We start from the raw sequence: 20,147 nt of genomic DNA, 5'->3' as shown, positions 1-20,147 counted from the left end.
GCATCTCATTTCTCCCAATATCCTCTGGCAAAGTGTTCCAGAGCTTAACTATTTTCTGAGTGGAAAAAATATTTCCTCCCAGTTTTAAAATTATTTCCCCATAACTTCTATAGAATCTGGGCCAAAATACAGACTAAGCTAATGCTCCACGCAAGGCACCCTTTAAAGAATATTAGCTTAGCAATCATCATTGCAGCACCTATCTTGGGGGGCCATTTACAGAATCTAGCCCTATGAGACTTGTATGTGACCTTAATGAATAGTATTTAGACACCTTGCTGCCACAAAAAAACCCAACAACTCACCTTTAGTACTCTTTTGTAGACCTGGATGCCCCCTAACCCTAACCCCAAACACACATATATTTGGACATCATATTTTCCTAACTGGACAGAAAGATATAGATCAGGGGTGTCCAACCTTTTGGCTTCCCTGGGCCGCATCGGCCGAAAAGAATGTTTCTGGGGCCGCACAAACGCTGCAGCAAGACAGAGGAGGGAGCTGGCAAGATGGTAAACACCAGGGGGCAGCAGAGGAAAACACTGCATCGCCCTCGACCGGGGCCGCACAAAATACTTCACGGGGCCGCAGGTTGGACACCCCTGATATAGATCATAATTGTTGAGCCACAGGCTCTTGTGGAGAGGGGGAGGGAATAAAGGGCTCCTTTTACGAAGTCGCGTTAACAGTTTAACACGCGTAATAGCACACGCTAAACTGCCGGCCCGCTATCCACTACCGCCTCCTCTTGAGCAGCTAGCGCAGGGTTTAGCGCATGATAAAAAGTGGCGTGCGATAAGCTTCGCAAAAGGAGCCCAAAGTGTCGGAGTCAATTCAGGACAGGACACAATGGCAAATGTTTGTCTACTGCCCTCCCCCAACCCTGACTTTAGAATATTACATCGTACGCAGGACCTGTGCACAAGAAAAAGAAAATGGATTATAGTGCTCTTGAGGACTTTCGGAAGATATGGGACTTGTCCACAGCGTCACATTTTCACCTGATATAAAATAAACAGAACGCGGGGAGTGTCTAGGGATAAATCAAACTTGCCTAGAGCTGAAGTAACAGGTATGACTAGAAAAAGCTGCCAAGCAAGTCATAGTGCACTGCTGTTGTGGAAAAAAAAAAAAAAAAAACATATCTTTTCTTCAAATTCTTTTTATACGAATGAACAGAGCGATTGTTTCAGTTGTGCATGAAGCTGATTATGAAACCCAAGGTGGAGCTGGACAGTGTTTCATATTTTGTTTTACCTTCACAACCAACAGACACAGGCGAAGCTCTCACCCGAACTTTGTTTCTCCACCGGTTAGAAGTTGCAAATTTAAAAGTCATCACCAACATCTTCTCGCACATCAAGCAGCACTAGGGGGTAAAGACCTAGAACAATTGCTCGTGCCTACTACCTACGGGGAATTCAGGAAACGCCTAAAAACACATCTGTTCCTAAAATACTTAGGAAACCAACCTATTCAATCTTAGTCCTCAACAAACGATCACAAGAACTATCAATCACTAAATCTGTACTTTATTTATTCATTCTTTGTAACATTTCTAATCATTGTAAACCGCATAGAACTTCGCGGTCCTGCGATATATAAATTGTTATTATTATTATTAAAACTGGCATCTAATTCATATTTTCACTTTTTTTTTTTTTTCCAAATCACATTGTAAAAATTCTGTGCATGAAGTAGGAACAGCATGAACATTCCCCCGATTTTTTTTAAGCAGCTTTAAAAACAACAATGTTTGCAAGCTTCCAGAGGACTGCAGCTGTACGGCTTTGTGCCATAAAACTTTGTTTTAGTAATAACATAAGATAAAGGCTTCGGAAGAAAAAGGGGACATAAGACTGCAAAAAATTCAGTAATAAAATTAAAACATGGGGAAGAAAAGCTCATTTGAATAAATGATACTGCCAATAAACAATGCACAGGAGAATTATCATTTTCTTGATGTATAAATGATACAGAAGTATGCACGTCCTCAAACCCCTCCCTCCTCTCCCCCCAAAAAAAATCTCTACAAGCAGGATCAAATTATTACATGTAGAGGAATTTAAATACACACACAAACAACTTACCTTTAAATTGGTTCCACAGCAGAATATATCCCGTAATAATTCTTGAAAATAATCACATCATGTTACTCATGTTTGGGCTAATGAGATATCTCACACAGAAACATGCCATCAAAACCACATGCTTGTAATAACGCTGGACCAAGCCCGGAAACTGCTCCGCGTCCTTCTTCTCATCACAATTATGCAAGTTCAACCCCTCCTTCCTCTGACTAATTAGGGAAGGTACGGCTTTCCTTTGTATTCCTTTTCTTCAGGTTTTTGAAATAGAAGATCGGTGTTCAAACCATCACTACCTTAGGGAAAGGCAGCATCAGTCTCTTTGCTGGACCACTGGGCAGTGTTTGAATGTAGAAACAAGTGTTTTTTAAAAAACGAGACTTGATGTGAAAACAAAGAAGAAGGAGGAACCCCCCCCCAAAAAAAAAACAAAAAAAAACACATTGCATGCGTCTGCAACAGTTGCATTAACTGTGACAGCTCCCTTAACATATCACAGCAGGGTGGCTTTGCTCGCACACAAAAACACAAGCCTGGAGTTGGGTGTTATTTAGTTCTGAAATTAATTGTGCCTTTGCTCTTCCTTTCATGGCAAAATTAAATTTAGTCGTTCCAACAGCTCACATTTGAAACGGCTGAAGGTTAGCTGGAAGGTAATGGAAGATACCTGGCATTTGGTGAAAAGGAAAATAATGTCGCGTGCTATCGTCAAGCACTCGGATCTAATGATCCGTGCCCATAATTGAGCCACTAATTTTGGCCGATCTATACACAATCTGGAGGTTTCTGCAGAAAGATAACCTGGCTTTAGACACCAGCACAAAGCATATTAAAATGGAGGCTATTAGCTATTCCACCAAGACGCAGAGAACTATTGAAGACTTTAAAGTACGCTCAACATGGGCACCTGAATACCAGCCCTATTAAGGGCTGAATTAGTACAAGTTTAAAAACTTGTCAGCAGTACTTTCAAACTTGTGCTTATTTATCCCTTTAGAAGGGTTTTTTTTTTGGGGGGAGGGGATGCTAAAACATAAAACAAGATGAATACCAGTATTGGTTAATAAAGTACCACAAAGCATCCAATTCATTGGATTTTGTGAGGTAAAAAAAAAAAAAGGCCCATTTTACACAGAATGTCAAGATTGGAATTCAGATATCCCAGGTTGGGACATACTCAACTCCAGTGACATTTTACAAAAATTTTCTACGGTGCGATCGATGCCGTGTTATCTTCGAGCCGGCTCCCTCTTCCAAACTGATTCGGTGCACAAAGCCATGGGCAGCGGCTCCTACGGGCATCCTGCGCCTGGACCGGAAGCCTTCTCTCTGATGTTGCAACGTCAGAGGGAAGGCTTCCAGATGAGGCACGGGACGTGCAAGGTGCAATTAGTACTATTATGGGGGTGGGATCTGGGGTGGAGATTGGGTAGAGATGGGCGGGTCTGGCCCATGACTTAGCCCAGTGTTCTTCAACCGCCGGTCCACGGACCAGCGCCGGTCCACAGAAATTTCCTGCCGGTCCACAGGGCCAGCACGTGCATCAGGCCCAAAAGAGTGTTCTTCAACCGCTGGTCCACGGTGCGATCGATGCGGCGTTATCTTCGAGCCAGCTCCCTCTTCCTGACTGATTCGATGCACAAAGCCACAGGCAGTGACTCCTACGGGCATCCTGCGCCTGAACTTGAAGCCTTCTCTCTGACGTTGCAACGTCAGAGGGAAGGCTTCCAAATGAGGCACGGGACGTGCAAGGTGCAATTAGTACTATTATGGGGGCGGGGTCTGGGGTGGAGATTGGGTATAGATGGGCGGGGTCTGGCCCACGACTTAGCCCCGTGTTCTTCAACCGCCGGTCCACGGACCGATGGCGGTCCACAGAATAATTCTTTTATTTCTGCCGGTCCATAGGTGTAAAAAGGTTGAAAAACACTGCCCTAATGAATGCTTAGTATGTGAAAAATATGCAACCATAAAATGCATTAAAGCATTTTGCGGTACTGTATTTTACCTGGTTTTTTTTGCCTGTTTAATTATTTCTCAAAAATTAGTACGTTATGGGTGGATAACTGGCTAGTGCATTCTGGCTAACACTAAAGGCTCCTTTTACGAAGGTGCACTAGCGTTTTTATTGCACGTACCAGATTAGCGAGCCCTATAGCACGCGCTAGCCGAAAATCTACCGCCTGCTCAAAAGGAGGCGGGAGCGGCTAGCGTGCGTGACAATTTAGCACATGCTATTCCGTGCGTTAAGCCCCTGGCGCACCTTCATAAAAGGAGCCCTAAGTTAACACAGAAGGACTTAGCGCCCCCTAAATAGGATGTAGTAAGTGACTAGCCTAAGATCCCAAGGAAAAAAAATGGATTTAAAACCTGGCTTCACTGGTGCTCAGCCCATTTGTTCTCACCACCAGCTACTTATTCACTGTAATTGTTGCCTGGACAAAATTAACCCACATAAAAAAATGTGGGTTTGAAGGTGTTCCCGGGACACTGCAAAACTCTGTAGTCAGCACTGGTTAAAAAAAAAAAAATGTAAGCAAAATCAGTCTGCGGAAAAAGCGGCTCTAAAGTTATCCAGATTACTTTACCCCTTTGCCGGTTTGCTTATTTTGGACAACTTTACCACTTGCTAGATTTGCTGAATAGTACCATCATGTTTGGAGCCAACAAGAAACACATTGTTCATGTTTATAAATCTGGCTGTAATAAGTTTAAAAAAAAAAAATGCATCATTTTCAAATTGGACAACTATAACATCAAAGAGAGGCCAGAGTAGTTTTATGTTATGTCCTTTGGAGAGGGTGTGGTTAGAGATACTCCTTGGAAGGACTTTAGGGTCAGATTCTGCAAATGGCACCGTTATTCCAAACAGAATACCAGTCATGTGTCAATCACGCAATGGCGCTATCTGCAGAATCGCAGCTTCAATCTCTTCCATCTTTTTACAGAGAGAAAAGCAAAAGAGAGTTATTAATGGCTCTCCTGTAAGTAGGAAAATTAAAACGAGACAATTATTGGGGGCAAATACCCTTTAAAACCTTAATTAAGAAGCATGCACACTTAAATTTAACCCGAGCTTCAATAATGTACCCTCATGGAATACCCTGAAATACCATCGTATTTCTTTAGAGCAAAAATCAAACGAAATCGTAATATTGCGTGGACTGCAATCTTTTAAACATATGTTTTGAGCCACCCATCTCCTGTTTTCCACAAAACTGATATAAGCGAATCTGTCCTCTGCCAGGGTCTATAACTTACATTAGATCAGTTCCTTAGATCTTGTTTAACTGTACAAACAACTTGCCTTGAGTTTAGCCAATTCCAGACTTCGTTCCTGTCTTCTAGCTGCCCCCTATGCCTGCAATAAATTACCCGATCTTGTCCGTCCAGCCCCTTCCCTTGTTTAAAAGCAGACTGAAAACCCACCTTTTTGATATAGCTTTCACTCCTTAACCCTACTCCTCTGCCCTCCAACCCGGCCAGCTGATTAACCGTTCCCCTTAACTGTATCCATGACATCCTGTTTGTCTTTGGGAAGCAAAGCTGAGCTTGTGATGTCATAATGCCTCATTTCACCAATAAGAGCCAACCTCATCAGTGATGTCACAATGGCTTGATTGTCCTGTACAAGCCAGCAGATTAACCGTTCCCCTTAACTGTATCCATGACATCCTGCTTGTCTTTGGGGAGCTGAGCTTGTGATGTCATGCTTCATTCCACCAATAAGAGCCAACCTCATCAGTGATGTCACAATGGCTTGATTGTCCTGTACAAGCCAGCTGATTAACCGTTCCCCTTAACTGTATCCATGACATCCTGTTTGTCTTTAGGAAGCAGAGCTGAGCTTGTGATGTCATAATGCCTCATTCCACCAATGCGAGCCAACCTCATCAGTGATGTCACAATGGCTTGATTGTCCTGTACAAGCCAGCAATTATCCATTCCCCTTAACTGTGTCCATGACATCCTCTTTGTTTGTCTGTCTTGTCTGTTTAGATTGTAAGCTCTTTGAGCAGGGTCTGTTTTCTTACTCTTTGCGACTCTGTGCAGCGCTGCGTGCATCTGGTAGCGCTATAGAAATAATTAATAGTAGTAGTGGTAGTAGCCACCCATCTGTTTATCCCAATGGACTCTATACCACCCACTTGATTTGGCCCTTCAGCTATATGATGGAGGTGTATTGCAGAAAAGTATTAGCGTCATAGCTATATTTGAATATTCTAATGTGTGCTTATTAGGTGTTTCATAAGCATTATGGTGACATTATGCTGACATCTGTTATTTCAATTTCAGCGCTGTTAAATATGCATATTTTTTATACTGTTTCATGGTGGTCTATTGCTAAGTTTAAATTTGCTGATTTTGAGTTTACCTCATTCATTGAATTTATGTTTATATTTACCCTCTCTTTTACTAAGGCATTAAGCACGCACTAATTGAATTAACGCGCTCTATAGCAATTAAAGCGCGCTAATCAGTTAGCACACTGTAGTAAAAGAGGGCCAATGGGCTAGATTCACTAAGCAAACCGATCGGTTTGCGAGACCTTTGCGACCCGATTTCCCTCCGACCCGATTCACTAACCTGTGTCCCGATCATCCTCCGATCCGTGCATGCAAATGAGGGGAATCGGCGTGCAAAGCAGGAAGGACGCGATTCGCTACACTTTCTGACTGGCTGGCCGATCAAAAAACAAACGACTGGGAGGAGTTGGAGGGGGACAGATTCAAAACGAAAGCTAGGAAGTTCTTCTTTACCCAACGTGTGGCGGACACCTGGAATGCGCTTCCAGAGAGCGTAATAGGGCAGAGTACGGTACTGGGGTTCAAGAAAGGATTGGACAATTTCCTGCTGGAAAAGGGGATAGAGGGGTATAGATAGAGGAGTACTGCACAGGTCCTGGACCTGTTGGGCTGCCGAGTGTGCGGACTGCTGGGCACGATGGACCTTGGGTCTGACCCAGCGGAGGCATTGCTTATGTTCTTATGTTATCGTTTTAAAGGGTTTGAGGCTTGTGCAGATGAGGACGGAGCTTAGGCATTGGTGGAATGAGGCATTATGACATCACAGTCTGAGCTCTAGAATGTTGCCAAAAGGGGACAGATTCAAAACGAACGCTAGGAAGTTCTTCTTTACCCAACGTGTGGTGGACACCTGGAATGCGCTTCCAGAGGACATAATAGGGCAAAGTACGGTACTGGGGTTCAAGAAAGGATTGGACAATTTCCTGCTGGAAAAGGGGATAGAGGGGTATAGATAGAGGATTACTGCACAGGTCCTGAACCTGTTGGGCCGCCGCGTGCACGGACTGCTGGGCACGATGGGCCTCAGGTCTGACCCAGCGGAGGCATTGCTTATATTCTTATGTGAGACATTTATAATCCCAGAACAGCGCTACTGATTATAGACTATTCTTTAGCCTTTTGGGTTCTTTCTCTATCTGTTCTGCCACAATTACATATCTGCAGAGACTGCTTATTTTTTATCAGACTTATGTACGATCCCACAGATATAAGATCATAATAACTGTAGCCACATGATATTATTTGCAGGAATTCTGAATAAAAATGTGGACTCAGTAAGAGGTGCATGTAGCCTCTAACTATCCTTGAGCATATTTACACTTTTTCTGTTACAGAACTGAAACAGTAAACACCAAAAAGTCCAACAGGACAGAGAACCCACGGGTGTAAAACAGTACAAAAGGAAGTGGGAACGGACAATGAACACTCCACTGAAGATCACTGATGGAAAACCAACTTGTTTATTTCAGAAAAGGACACAAGCAGAAGCTGTGGACCCGACACAGCACTGTGTTTCGGCGTCCGAGGAACGCCTTCATCTGGGATCGCTGTAGCGTATATGTTCACAGATGAAAGGTCTGGGATAAAACAAAGCTCGGTCCTACTAACATGCCAGAGTAACCAAAATCACTGAAAAGCTATGGAAGCATTTTCAAAAAGCTGAACTGAACCAAGCATGAATGTTATCAATGCACTTTAAAGAGATTTTCAGGAGTTCACTCATCGCCTAAACCACGATTTGCAGACGCAGTTCAACTTTTAAGAGATTTATAATTAGAACGGTATCTTAGAATGTTTAGTTACAAAGATAGGCTGCCAAATGTATGCTGTGGCATACTCTGGGTTATTTTTCACAACTTGTAAATATAAGATAAGTAAAAAAATTTTGGATGACAATCCCATTTTAGACAGGATGTAGAAACTGTAATTGGGATGTCAAGGTCAGGAAAAAGGTTGACTTGAATAAGAACATAAGAATTGCCGCTGCTGGGTCAGGCCAGTGGTCCATCATGCCCAGCAGTCCGCTCACGCGGCAGCCCTTAGGTCAAAGACCAGTGCTCTAAATGAGTCCAGCCTCACCTGCGTATGTTCCTGTTCAGCAGGAACTTGTCCAAATTTGTCTTGAATCCCTGGAGGGTGTTTTCCCCTATAACAGCCTCCGGAAGAGCGTTCCAGTTTTCCACCACTCTCTGGGTGAAGAAGAACTTCTTTACGTTTTTACGAAATCTGTCCCCTTTTAACTTTAGAGAGTGCCCTCTCGTTCGCTCTACCTTGGAAAGGGTGAACAACCTGTCTTTATCTACTAAGTCTATTCCCTTCATTATCTTGAATGTTTCAATCATGTCCCCTCTCGGTCTCCTCTTTTCAAGGGAGAAGAGGCCCAGTTTCTCTAATCTCTCGCTGTACAGCAACTCCTCCATAAGAACATAAGAATTTCCGCTGCTGAGTCAGACCAGTGGTCCATCGTGCCCAGCAATCCGCTCACACGGCGGCCCTCTGGTCAAAGACCAGCGCCCTAACTGAGACTAGCTCTACCTGCGTACGTTCTGGTTCAGCAGGAACTTGTCTAACTTTGTCTTGAATCCCTGGAGGCTTTGACAGCGTCCTGAGATAAGTGCTGTCTCTTATTTATTCGGATAATAATATCTTTACTAGAGCACTATATATTATTTATTTGATATGCACTAAGCTTTAGCACTTTATATAACTGTACCCGATGAATGATATCCTTACACCTGTATTATCTGTTATAAGAAATCATTTGATGGATTAACAGCACAGGTATCTGAGGGTACTAATAATTACTATAGACCTCTTTTTCTACAAGTCTTTTTTCTGTTGCTAAAAATCAAACAAGGCCTGAAAAAACTTAAGTATGATCTTAAGCTATTATATCTTTTCCCACATCACGCTTTACACATTATAAAATGGCGCACAGCCGGATGCGCATGCAAATCTTAATTGGGGCCAATTGGCATCAATAATTGGTTGCTAACATTCAATTATTGAAGGTTAACAGCTCATTAGCCAATTAAGTTGTACGTGTATCTCGGGAGCACGCCCAAATCTGGGCTCCATAATCCTGGGGTTAGTGTATCTTTGGTAATCAAGCATAATCTCCCTATTTATAGATCTAAGGGTTTTCCCTGAGTAGCCAAAATGGTCACTTAGCTCTGAGCCTGCCGTGAGTATTTTAAATTAAATTGGATCATCTAAAGGCTTAAAAATAAATAAACAATCTTTGCAATTTCTACAAAAAGAGGATGAAGATTGTGCCAGGACCAGTGGCAAAGTATTCTATGATTCTCACTATAGTTTTTCAGACCACAGGAGGTAGCCCAGTTACCTAACGCGGTTGGTGGCAAACCCAGATATTCAATGCTAGACCTGAATGTGGCCATTGGCATCAAATTTCTGGTCTTAGCCAGCCAAGCCAATATTCTTCAGCTGGCCAGCTAAGGCCTAGCGGGGCCAAAAGATAGACATGCTTTTAAGGCGGATCTATCTGGCTGCATGCCTTAGCCTATATATATCAGCGGTGACTTTTTATGTCACATGACATAGCCAGTCAATGGCCAATCCGCTGAATAGGATATTCAGCGGGAGATAATTGGCTATCTCTCACTGAATATCAGTGGCAGGCAGGTTGTGGTAAGAGCGGATAGAGTAGCTGGTTTTAAGAAAGGTTTGAACAATTTCCTGGAGGAAAAGTCCGAAAGACTATGGGGGAAACCACTGCTTGCCCTGGATCAGTAGCATGGAATGTTGCTATTCCTTGGGTTTTTGCCAGGTATTAGATGGACCACTAGTCTGACCCAGTAAGGCTATTCTTATGTTCTTACCTAAATACCTCTGGAATATTGTATCGTTTATGATTTCATCCTCAATTCTAAGAACAGCATTCCAGCTACTAAAAAATAGGCTCCAACCTGGCCCCTTATTTTCCTGGACAACTGCATCCACCTAACCATTTTCCCCTGTTCATAGTTACATTTCACAAGGAAACTCAGTATGATTTTACAGGTCCAATGCTCAGCTATTTCTGATCTAATAATTTTAAGATGATTGAATTCTGAATGTATATGAAAGGTACTTGAATGGACAGGAGCTAGAACGTAATGATTGGATATTATTCACATTTTTGAATTATGCTAATTCAGCCTCTTTTTTTGCCCGCTCTGTAAATAAAATACAGAATGTTTTGGCTCCAAAAATTCACATTATCTGAGCCTCAAAAAAACTCAAATGAGGACTTTGCAAACAATTGCCAGGCACACCTTAACCCATCCAACTGCCAAATCAAACTAGTGGGTGTAAAAATAAATATTAAAAATTGTTGTGTTATTATGTAAAGATTCTAAAGGGAGAGAATGTCTTGTGTGTTATACCAAGTCACTGACACACCCAGAGAGTTTAAGCAATTACTGGGCTTTCCCTATGTGTCTTGTCAAATTAATGAAGTTGCTGGAGATGTGAGGAGGCCAATTTTCATTATCATTTCCATGGATAAAACCATTATATCTATAGAAAACAACTGCGGTGGCTTCCTGTTACTGGCTTCAGGGGGGGCAGGCAAGAACATGGGATCCCAGCCGCCGCTGGCAGCCGCCTCTACGGACGGGCAAGAATCGGCGGTCCGGCCACCTACCCCCAACAAGCAGCCTGCGTACCTCCAAGGGTACGCGTACAGCGCATTGAGAAACACTGTTCTATATGGGGGTCACTCGGAGAAACTGAAAGGGGATAGGTTTAGAACAAATGCTAGGAAGTTCTTTTTTACCCAGAGGGTGGTGGACACATGGAACGTGCTTCCAGAGGTTGTGATAGGCCAGAGCACATTACAGGGGTTCAAGGAAGGTTTAGATAGGTTCCTAAAGGATAAGGGGATTGAGGGGTACAGATAGAAGTAGAGGTAGGTTATAGAAATGGTCAGGAACCACTTCACAGGTCACAGACCTGATGGGCCGCCACAGGAGCGGACCGCTGGGCGCGATGGATCTCTGGTCTGACCCAGTGGAGGCAACTTCTTATGTTCTTATGACTTGTCTTACTATGAAACTTTATAAATTGGAAATCTAAACCAGGAGTCAACGATGTCACATTCTTCTTGTATGTAACAATTTGCAAATTAACAAGCCAGTCTTTCACTCTCACACATACATATTTATTTGAAGAACTGGGATTAAAGCAAATTAAGAACTGGAAAACAAAAATCACACTCAAGCACAAAAATGTATTTTCCCCAGCTAAGCAACTCAACAATATTGTCACAGTACTAGGGGGACTGGCTAAGTTCTCAAGAACTTGCATATAAGGGAAAAAAAAACACCCTCCCTATTTTTAGAAAAAAATTAGAACTTCAGTTAGAAGGAAAAATGACAACAATGGACAGATCCATGACCGGAAGCTATCATATATCTAGGCTAGAATAAAAATACCGTAATATAGATCCTCTTGTCTTAAAAATTATAAACTAATATCTAACCTACCATTTGTGGGAAAATTTTAAAAAAACAACCATATTTTACAGCTGAACCAGATTTTGGATGGGAAAGTTCTTAGACACACAGAACTCCCAATTTCACACAGGATGCAATACATACAAATTTGAAAAAGGTAAATAAGAAGATAACTTCTTTCTTAGAAACATGATAGTAGATAAAGGCCAGATGGCCCATCCACATCTGCAGCATTCATTATCTTCTCCTCTCCCTAAGAGATCCCTCATATCTGTCTCATGCTTTCTTAAATTCAGATACAGGCCTTGTCTGCACCACCTCCATGAAAGACTATTCCATCCACCACTCTTTCCGTAAAACAGTATTTCCTTAGATTAAGCCTGAGCCTATAGCCTCTCCATTTCATCTTATTGCTTCTCGTTCTAGAGTTTTTTCTTCATTTGAAAAAGGCTTACCTTCTGAACATTAATGCCATGGCGATATTTAAGCCCCTCCCCTTTTACAAAACCGTGCAAGAGGTTTTTAGCGCCGGCTGGTTCGCTGAATGCGCTGCGCTGCTCCAACGCTCATAGGAACTCTATGACTGTCAGAGAAGCGCAGAGTATTCAGCGTGCCGGCTGGCTCTATAAACCTCTTGCGTGGTTTTGTAAAGGGGGAGGTTAAATGTTTATCATAACCCCTTTCTCCAGCCTTTCTTCCAGAGTGTGTGTGTGTGTATATATATATATACTATAAATATATATGGAGGTCTACATACAAGTCTGCCCCTCAACAGTACTTCATATAGAAGCATATTTTCAAAGCACTCAGACTTACATAGTAACCTATGGCACTTTGTAATTCTAAGGGCTCCTTTTACGAAGATGTGCTAGCGTTTTTAGCGCACGCACTGGATTAGCGCGCAAAAGGAGGCGGTAGCAGCTAGCGCGCACTATTCCGTGCATTAAGGCCCAAGCAACCTTCGTAAAAGGAACCCTAAGTGTTTTGAAAATTAGCCCCATAGTATCATGTCAATAAATGTTCCTTAAATATTGATGTATAAAAGAGAGTTCTTAATCACAAACCCATAGGTTTTATGTTTTTTTTAAAGGCATTAGTCAATAAAATATAACAAAAGATTAAAAAAAACAATTAAAAAATTAAAGAATAAAAATGTATTTAAAAAAAGGATTATTTCCAAATCCAGACAGCTGTGAACACCTGAGGGCTTTCAGCCTTAAAAAAAACCCATATATATTAAAAACAGTGGGGTTTGTGATTAAGAATTATACATCAATATTTAAGGGATATTTGTCATAGACTTAGTACACAGAGGATTAGTTTGTTTGTGCCAATAAATGTGAACATACAAATGAATATCAAAACAATAAACTGTTTAACTCCAGCCATGAAAATAACTTTTCAGGTTTGATTTTAAAATAATATAGGCAACGCTGAGAATGGAGCCATTTGATTCTTCCCTACTAGCTCAAAGTGATTTTGTGCAACTGTTGACTATATAAATAATGAAAGAAAAAATAAGCGATAATGTCTCAGGATAATACAAATCAAAAGAAAATGTTTCTAGACAATAAAAGAAAATGCATTATTCTCAAACGAGGGGGCACTTTTACTAAACTGAAGCAAGCAGTACCATGCAGTTACTTACCGCAAATTAAGCAGGCTTACCGAGGGACTGAGCTGCTGTCCCACGGTAAATTTGCCCGTTTGCACAGAAACACCACACACTAGCGCAACTTAGTCTGGTCCATGTAATATGCCAGAGCATGTTTGCAGTCCAAGCTGTGAGGAGCTGCTTCTCCAGGATGGGAATGTGGCTTTAGAAAGAAAACAGGCAAAATGATGGATTGGTTGAGGTGGAATTCTGAAACAACTTTGGGGAGGAATTCTGGATGAGTTCAAAGCACCACTCTGTCATGGTAGAATCTTGTGTAGGGAGGATCGGACACAAGAGCTTGAAGTTCACTCACACGGAGTGTAGAGGTGAGGGCAATGAGAAAAACGACTTTCCAAGTGAAAGCTTGAGTGAGCAAGATACAAGCAGCTCAAAGGGAGACTTCATAAGAGCAGATAGAACCATGTTACAAATCCAAGGAACAGGTGGAGGCTTCATAGGTTGGTTTTGTGTGGGATAGGTCTTTCATTAAATGGGCTACCAAGGGATGTACAGATAAGAGATTTCTTGTCCATTGGAGAGTGAAACACACTGACATGTACTCAAACTGAAGTGGTTTTTAGATCAGAGTTAGAAAGGTGGAGAAGATAGTCTAGTACGGATAAGAGTGGACATGTTCCTCTTCTGTTTCCATTTTGATGGTAAAAAGCCTGACCCAACTGCTTGATAAAAGTAGTAAAAGATATACTTTCTGGCAGAGATTTGCAATGCATCATTGAGATGGAGGAGAAAGATAAGAATTGTTGGAAATATCTGAGTCAGAGTTCTCGAAGAACTCCCTGGTAGGTGAATCAGGAAGTGTGTGTTGATTGTGCGTCAAGGTGTAGGTCCTTGATCGATACTTCAGTGTATCCTCAGGCTGAGCTGAGGCAGTCATGGAAGCCTTGAACACCTGCAGTTGCCTCAAAGCTCTTGTCCGAGCATAGCCCAGATCTGTTCCTGGAGAGATAGTACCAGTACTGGAAGAGACATTGGCTTGGAAGGAGTCTGCTGTACCAGACGTCAGGTTATGAGAGATCTCGATATTGAGGCACGCCTACAAGGAGATATCAGTTGGATGGAAGGAGAGTGGTCTTCGGTGCATCAATGCTTATCATGTGTTGAGGAAATCGATGCTTGGGAGGATGCAATGCCATGCCTAGAAGAGGAAGAATGTTTGTGCTTCTTAGCTTTTATATGTGTCGCGTGCCTAGATGCGCGAAGCATAGATGAAGACGATGTAGAGAGATCTGTCTCTGTAAGGATCCCGATGCTTGACATTCTGGATGCAGAGTTGATGCACTCAATGCTGATGTCGATGCTTGTATCATTAAAGGTTGAGTGTCGGGTTCCGAGTCCCCTGTCGTGCTTGATGCTGATGCACTACTGAAGTTTTTCAAACTGATGTTTAAAGGCTTTCAGTGACCTCTTTGCATGCAGGAGCAGAGGTCACAGCGAATGTACCAATGTTCAGACACACCAATTATGTGGATCAGAACCTGACATGGTCCAATTACATTGAAAACATTTCTTAAAGCCACTAAGTACCCTCTTTGGCAAAAGAGGCAAACAGACGATGCTAAGTCAAAGGGCTCAATGGTCCGGGGTGGTTGAATAACTAAGATGCCGAAAAAGGCCAACACCTCCCAAGGGAAAAAAGGGCTTGGAGCGGCTAGAAGACCAAAAAATAAAAAAAGTGTATAAAAATAAAACAAAGTTGGGTAAAATACTGGAACAAAATAAAAAGAATGAATTATGAGAAAAACAATGAAAAATAAGTATGGAAAGGCACAACCCCCCCCCCCCCTAAAGGTTTGATGCACTGAAGAGACAATTGAAGAACGGATGATCTCGTGAGTTGACATTGAGTAGAAAGACTACAGCAGGCCCAGGTAAGGGGTTTGGGGGTATACCATCCTGGGTACAGTCTTGGTGGGGGTGCCAACACCTCTTCTCCTCCCCACCATATGCTCGCCTTCCCTTCCCCACAGTACCTCCAACTCTTTGCCAGTGTGAGAAGCATATCCAACCTACTCCTCATGCCAGCCTCGGCTCTCCCTCTGAAGTCGCTTCCTGGTCATGGGACCAGGAAGGGGCGTCTGAGGGAGAGCCGAGGCTGGCACGGACAGCTGGGTGAAGATGCTGCTCGCGCCAGCAAATTTAAAGAGGCGCAGGGGGAAGGAAAGCCACGCCGGAGGGCGGGGAAGGAGTGGAGAGAGGGCAGGGCACCCCCCTATCCCAGGGGTGGGCAACGAGGGCGGCAATCCAGTCGGGTTTTTAGGAGTTTCCCAATGAATATGCATGCGATCTATTTGCATACAATGGGAGGCAGTGCATGCATATTCATTGGGGAAATCCTGAAAACCCGACTGGATTGCCGCCCTCGATGCCCACCCCTGCCCTAACCTCACTACGCCACTGGGCATGGGCCCTGCCTACAGATTTAAAGTGACAGCGCATTTGGCAGTGTCTAGTCAGGGTTCCGTGGATCACTTCACCTGCTTGCCCCGAGAGAATAGTTGAAGCAAACGGTCACCCTACCTGAGCCCAACCTGAAGGGGGCGTGGCTTCTCCTCTTTCCCCAGCTCGTGCCCTGCCCCTGACCTCGCGCCGCACTTCCACTCCTGTCCCCGCTCTGTGTTTGGGCGGGAGGCGGGTACTGAGGGTCCCCCGTGTCACACTGACCTTCCAGCACGCCGGTCCCAGCTGCAGCGTTGGCCGTCCCGGTCTTGGTCTCCTTCACGGCGGTCAGCGCCTCTGCTCTACCTGTTGCCCGGCGCGCGCGCGCGCGCTTCTCAGCCACGCGCCTGCCCACCGCGGAGGGCTCTCGCGCTCCAGACACAGGAGCCTCCAGCGCCTGGAACAGCAGGCGCTCCGGGTCACGTGGCCGCAGCCGGAGTCCGCGCTCAGGCAACTTGATTGTCATCCCGCCTAAAGGGTCAATGACGTTCAGGCTGCCATCCAAAGGGCCGCTTCTCTTGTTTGTTGGACATGTTTGTACAGAACATAGACAGTATGATGATGGTTGGTTTAAGTCAGGGGTCTCAAAGTCCCTCCTTGAGAGCCGAATCCAGTCGGGTTTTCAGGATTTCCCCCATGAATATGCATGAGATCTATGTGCACGCACTGCTTTCAATGCATATTCATTGGGGAAATCCTGAAAACCCGACTGGATTGCGGCCCTCAAGGAAGGATTTTGACACCCCTTATCTAGAGCAGGGGTCTCAAAGTCCCTCCTTGAGGGCTGCAATCCAGTCAGGTTTTCAGGATTTCCCCAATGAATATGCATGAGATCTATGTGCATGCACTGCTTTCAATGCATATTCATGGGGGAAATCCTGAAAACCCGAATGGATTGTGGCTCTCAAGGAGGGACTTTAAGATCCCTGGTTTAAGTGTATAAGAATATTAGATGTGCCATATGGTTCAGACTATGTTGTAGGTCAGGGGTGTCCAATGTCGGTCCTCGAGGGCTGCAATCCAGTCGGGTTTTCAGGATTTCCCCAATGAATATGCATTGAAAGCAGTGCATGCAAATAGATCTCATGCATATTCATTGGGGAAATCCTGAAAACCCGACTGGATTGCGGCCCTCGAGGACCGACATTGGACACCCCTGTTGTAGGTCCATCCTGTCACTGGAAAACAGCAGAGCCAGAAAAGCAAATCTGTGCCTTACAGTTTAGCCCAAGACTAACTGGTGGCTGTTTTCACGTCTGTATGGCTAATAATTATTTGGGGACTTTTCCTCCAAGAACTTGTCAATCTCTTTCAAACCTAGCTATGATAAATAGAAATAAAACAAAGAAAATAAGATGACAGATTTTTTTTTTATTGGACTAACATTACTTTATTAAAGATTTCTATGCAAACTGCTCTGACCACATCCTCTGGCACCAACTTCTGCAGTTTAATTGATATGTTGACTAATAAAAATAATTTAAAAAAAAAAAAAAAAGTTTCTGCTACTTTACAAGTTTCCTGGAGTGACCTCTTGTGCTGCTAGTACTGTTTGAAAGGGTAAATAACTTATTTTTTGTTCACACCACTCATGATTTTATAAACTTATTTCATATCTTCGCAGACCCTAACCTATTTTTGTCTTTTCATTTCATACAAAAAAAGTCATTCCATTTCCTTTATCACTTTTGTTGCTGTTAATACATTCCTAGTCCTCTTTAAAAAAAAAAAAAATGATTGGAGCCAGCCTTCCAATTTTGGGGATGCCCAGGAGTGGATTGGGGAGGTCAACATATTCCTCTTCCCACCCCCCATGCTTGCACGCTAAACATACCTTTGCTGGTGGGTTCTGGCCCTGCCTCCAGCCACTGCCAGGACTTCTCATGCATGCTTAGTTCATGATGTCTGCAAAAGGCAGTCCCTGATCAGGAGAGAAACTCTTATAAGCTTAACTGTGGCAAAGGTCACATTTTTTAGCCCCCTTGAAGTCCCAGTGGGAATTAGTTGCCAAAACTCTGGACAAATAAGGGATAACATTTCCATTCTCCCTACTTAAACATTAGCACCCCTTTACCCCTCTCTATTTTTGGGAATTCAACAGGCACCAGCAACAGATTCATTTTTATTATTGTAAGAGCCTTTATGTGCAAGATATGTTGATACAAGTAGAATTCTTTTTATTTTGGGGTTCTTATAATTAATAATTGCAAGAGTTTTTATAAAGGGAGATCCCTTTTTTCAGCTCTGAAATTTTTAATGGGGACCGATGCAGCAAAACAAACAAACAACTTAGGTGGAGAGCTCTCTGAGCTGGAAATAATCTTGTTTTAATTGACTTCAAGGAAGGGCTTAGTCTCCAAAATTTACAAGGTATTAGATAACTTTTGCTCCTCAGCAGATTCTTTGTACATAAACAGTTGGCATGAGTGGGTAGGGGAAGAGTTAGCTAAATGGGAGTGGGAGAATATCCATTATTATATTCACGATTGATCCAGAGAGAGAAGGGGGGGAAGGTTGGGGGGGAAATGTTGGCATTTGTATGGGGGCAGGGGTACATTGCGAATTGTCCAGTTTTCTATTTCTTGTAAACCGCATCAATCCGAGAAGTTTTGCAGTCTAGAAATGTAATGTGGTAGGAATGCCCCATGATAATAAATTACTGGAAAGGGATGTAGAGCAGTTTTCTTCAACCGGCACTGGTCCGCAGAAATTTTCTGCCGGTCCACAGGGCCAGCACGTCCATCAGGCAGAAAACAGTGTTCTTCAGCCGCCGGTCCACGGTGCAATCAATGTGGCATCTTCGGGCCGGCTCCTACGTGCAGTGCACAAAGCTGTGGGAAAAGGCTCCTACGTGTGTCCTGCGCCTGAACCGGAAGCCTTCTCTCTGAAGTCGCAACGTCAGAGGGAAGGCTTCCAGATGAGGTGTGGGACGCTGCCCACAGCTTTGTGCAATGCAGCACTCAGGGAGCCAGCCCAAAGACACCGCGTTGATCGCACCGTGGACCAGCCCGAAGATAATATCGGGGGGCAGGCCAGAAGGCAAGGCACATGGAGGAAGAGAGACAACAATGGTAGGGGAAATGTTTTTGTTTTTTTTATTTAGTGATTGATTTGTCTGTTTAGGAAGAAATGCATTTGTTTCTTTTCCTCTGGGGTTGTACTGCATGCAGAGTCTTGCATCTTGGGGTTTGTTTGTAAATAGTAGTACTTTTAGTTTTTGGTCCTGTATTTGCATGGGGTTATCTGTGTTCTGGTAGGAATAAATGTTGAAAAGCATACCGTGTGCTTTGTGTATTTTAATTGTGTGGTTAACCATTATGTGTTGTTAATACGATTATATTGTGTATGTATATATATGAAAAATGAATGGAAAAAATGATGTTACAATTAGTACTATTATGGGGGCGGGGTCTGGGGTGGAGATGGGCACGACTTAGCCCAGTGTTCTTCAACTGCCAGTCCGCGGACCGGTGCCGGTCCACAAAATAATTATTTTATTTCCGCCGGTCCATAGGTGTCAAAAGGTTGAAGAATACTAGTGTACAGGAAAGCCAATTTCTGGATAGGAGAAGATTGGTCAAAGGAACCTAGCTGTGTATCTCATGGGGTGAGGAGTGAACTGGATCAGTGATGGCATGGGGAAAGCAGGAAGGAAGGCAGAGGTATGCCGAAACACAGCCCATGTAGAGTCTTTGATCTAACTGCTATCCCTGGCAGCAATTAATGTACTATTTTAATATATGTTTTTATGATTTGAGTCTTGTTTTTTGAACATAATAAACTTTTTAATACAATTAATCCAAACATATCCAGACACTCTTGTTACACGTTTTGTTGCTTTGCATTCACCGGAGTCATTGTGAAACACAGGTCTCTTTTCTTGTGGTTTATGGGGAAAGGGGTTAATAACTTACAGATCCTGGCAACCACGATGATTATAGTCAGCAATGGCAACTAAAAAGGGCCCTCCTTCCAGGACTGGAGAGTAGTGGTGAATGATTTACAAACCTATGAACCCAGGTTAGGGGCACCAGAGAGGAGTCTGACTAGATAGAGATGGGCAGAGGTAAAGTCGGATGGTTAATTGGTTGAGGGGATTCACTTTAACAATGCTGCCTGTTAAAGATTATGTTCCTTTTGACTACACTAATTAAAATTTGCTGATTTAGAAGTTATCTAC

The 20,147-nt window shown here is 43.3% G+C and overlaps 1 protein-coding gene across 14 annotated transcripts in view; it reads right to left on the bottom strand.

The window, feature by feature from the left end:
• Window positions 1-16,448, bottom strand: part of PPFIBP2 (PPFIA binding protein 2) — a 201,343-nt gene extending 184,895 nt beyond the window's left edge. For 9 of the 14 annotated variants that reach the window (XR_004537596.1, XR_004537597.1, XM_033928355.1 and 6 more), the window contains exon 1: window positions 16,193-16,448. Coding sequence is in view for 7 of the 14 variants with exons in the window: in XM_033928355.1 (XP_033784246.1) it covers window positions 16,193-16,433 (241 nt within the window). In the remaining 7 variants the exon portion in view is untranslated. Of the gene's footprint in view, window positions 1-2,090; window positions 2,219-16,192 lie in introns of those variants that run through there. The other 5 variants (XM_033928359.1, XM_033928365.1, XM_033928369.1 and 2 more) reach the window with 2 other exon arrangements.
• Between the last annotated feature and the right edge of the window lie 3,699 nt (window positions 16,449-20,147).

Source organism: Geotrypetes seraphini, chromosome 19 (assembly GCF_902459505.1).
Source record: "Geotrypetes seraphini chromosome 19, aGeoSer1.1, whole genome shotgun sequence".
Lineage (NCBI taxonomy): Eukaryota > Metazoa > Chordata > Amphibia > Gymnophiona > Dermophiidae > Geotrypetes > Geotrypetes seraphini.
The sequence above is the reverse complement of the archived record's forward strand: the minus strand, read 5'-3'. Positions and strand labels throughout refer to the sequence as shown.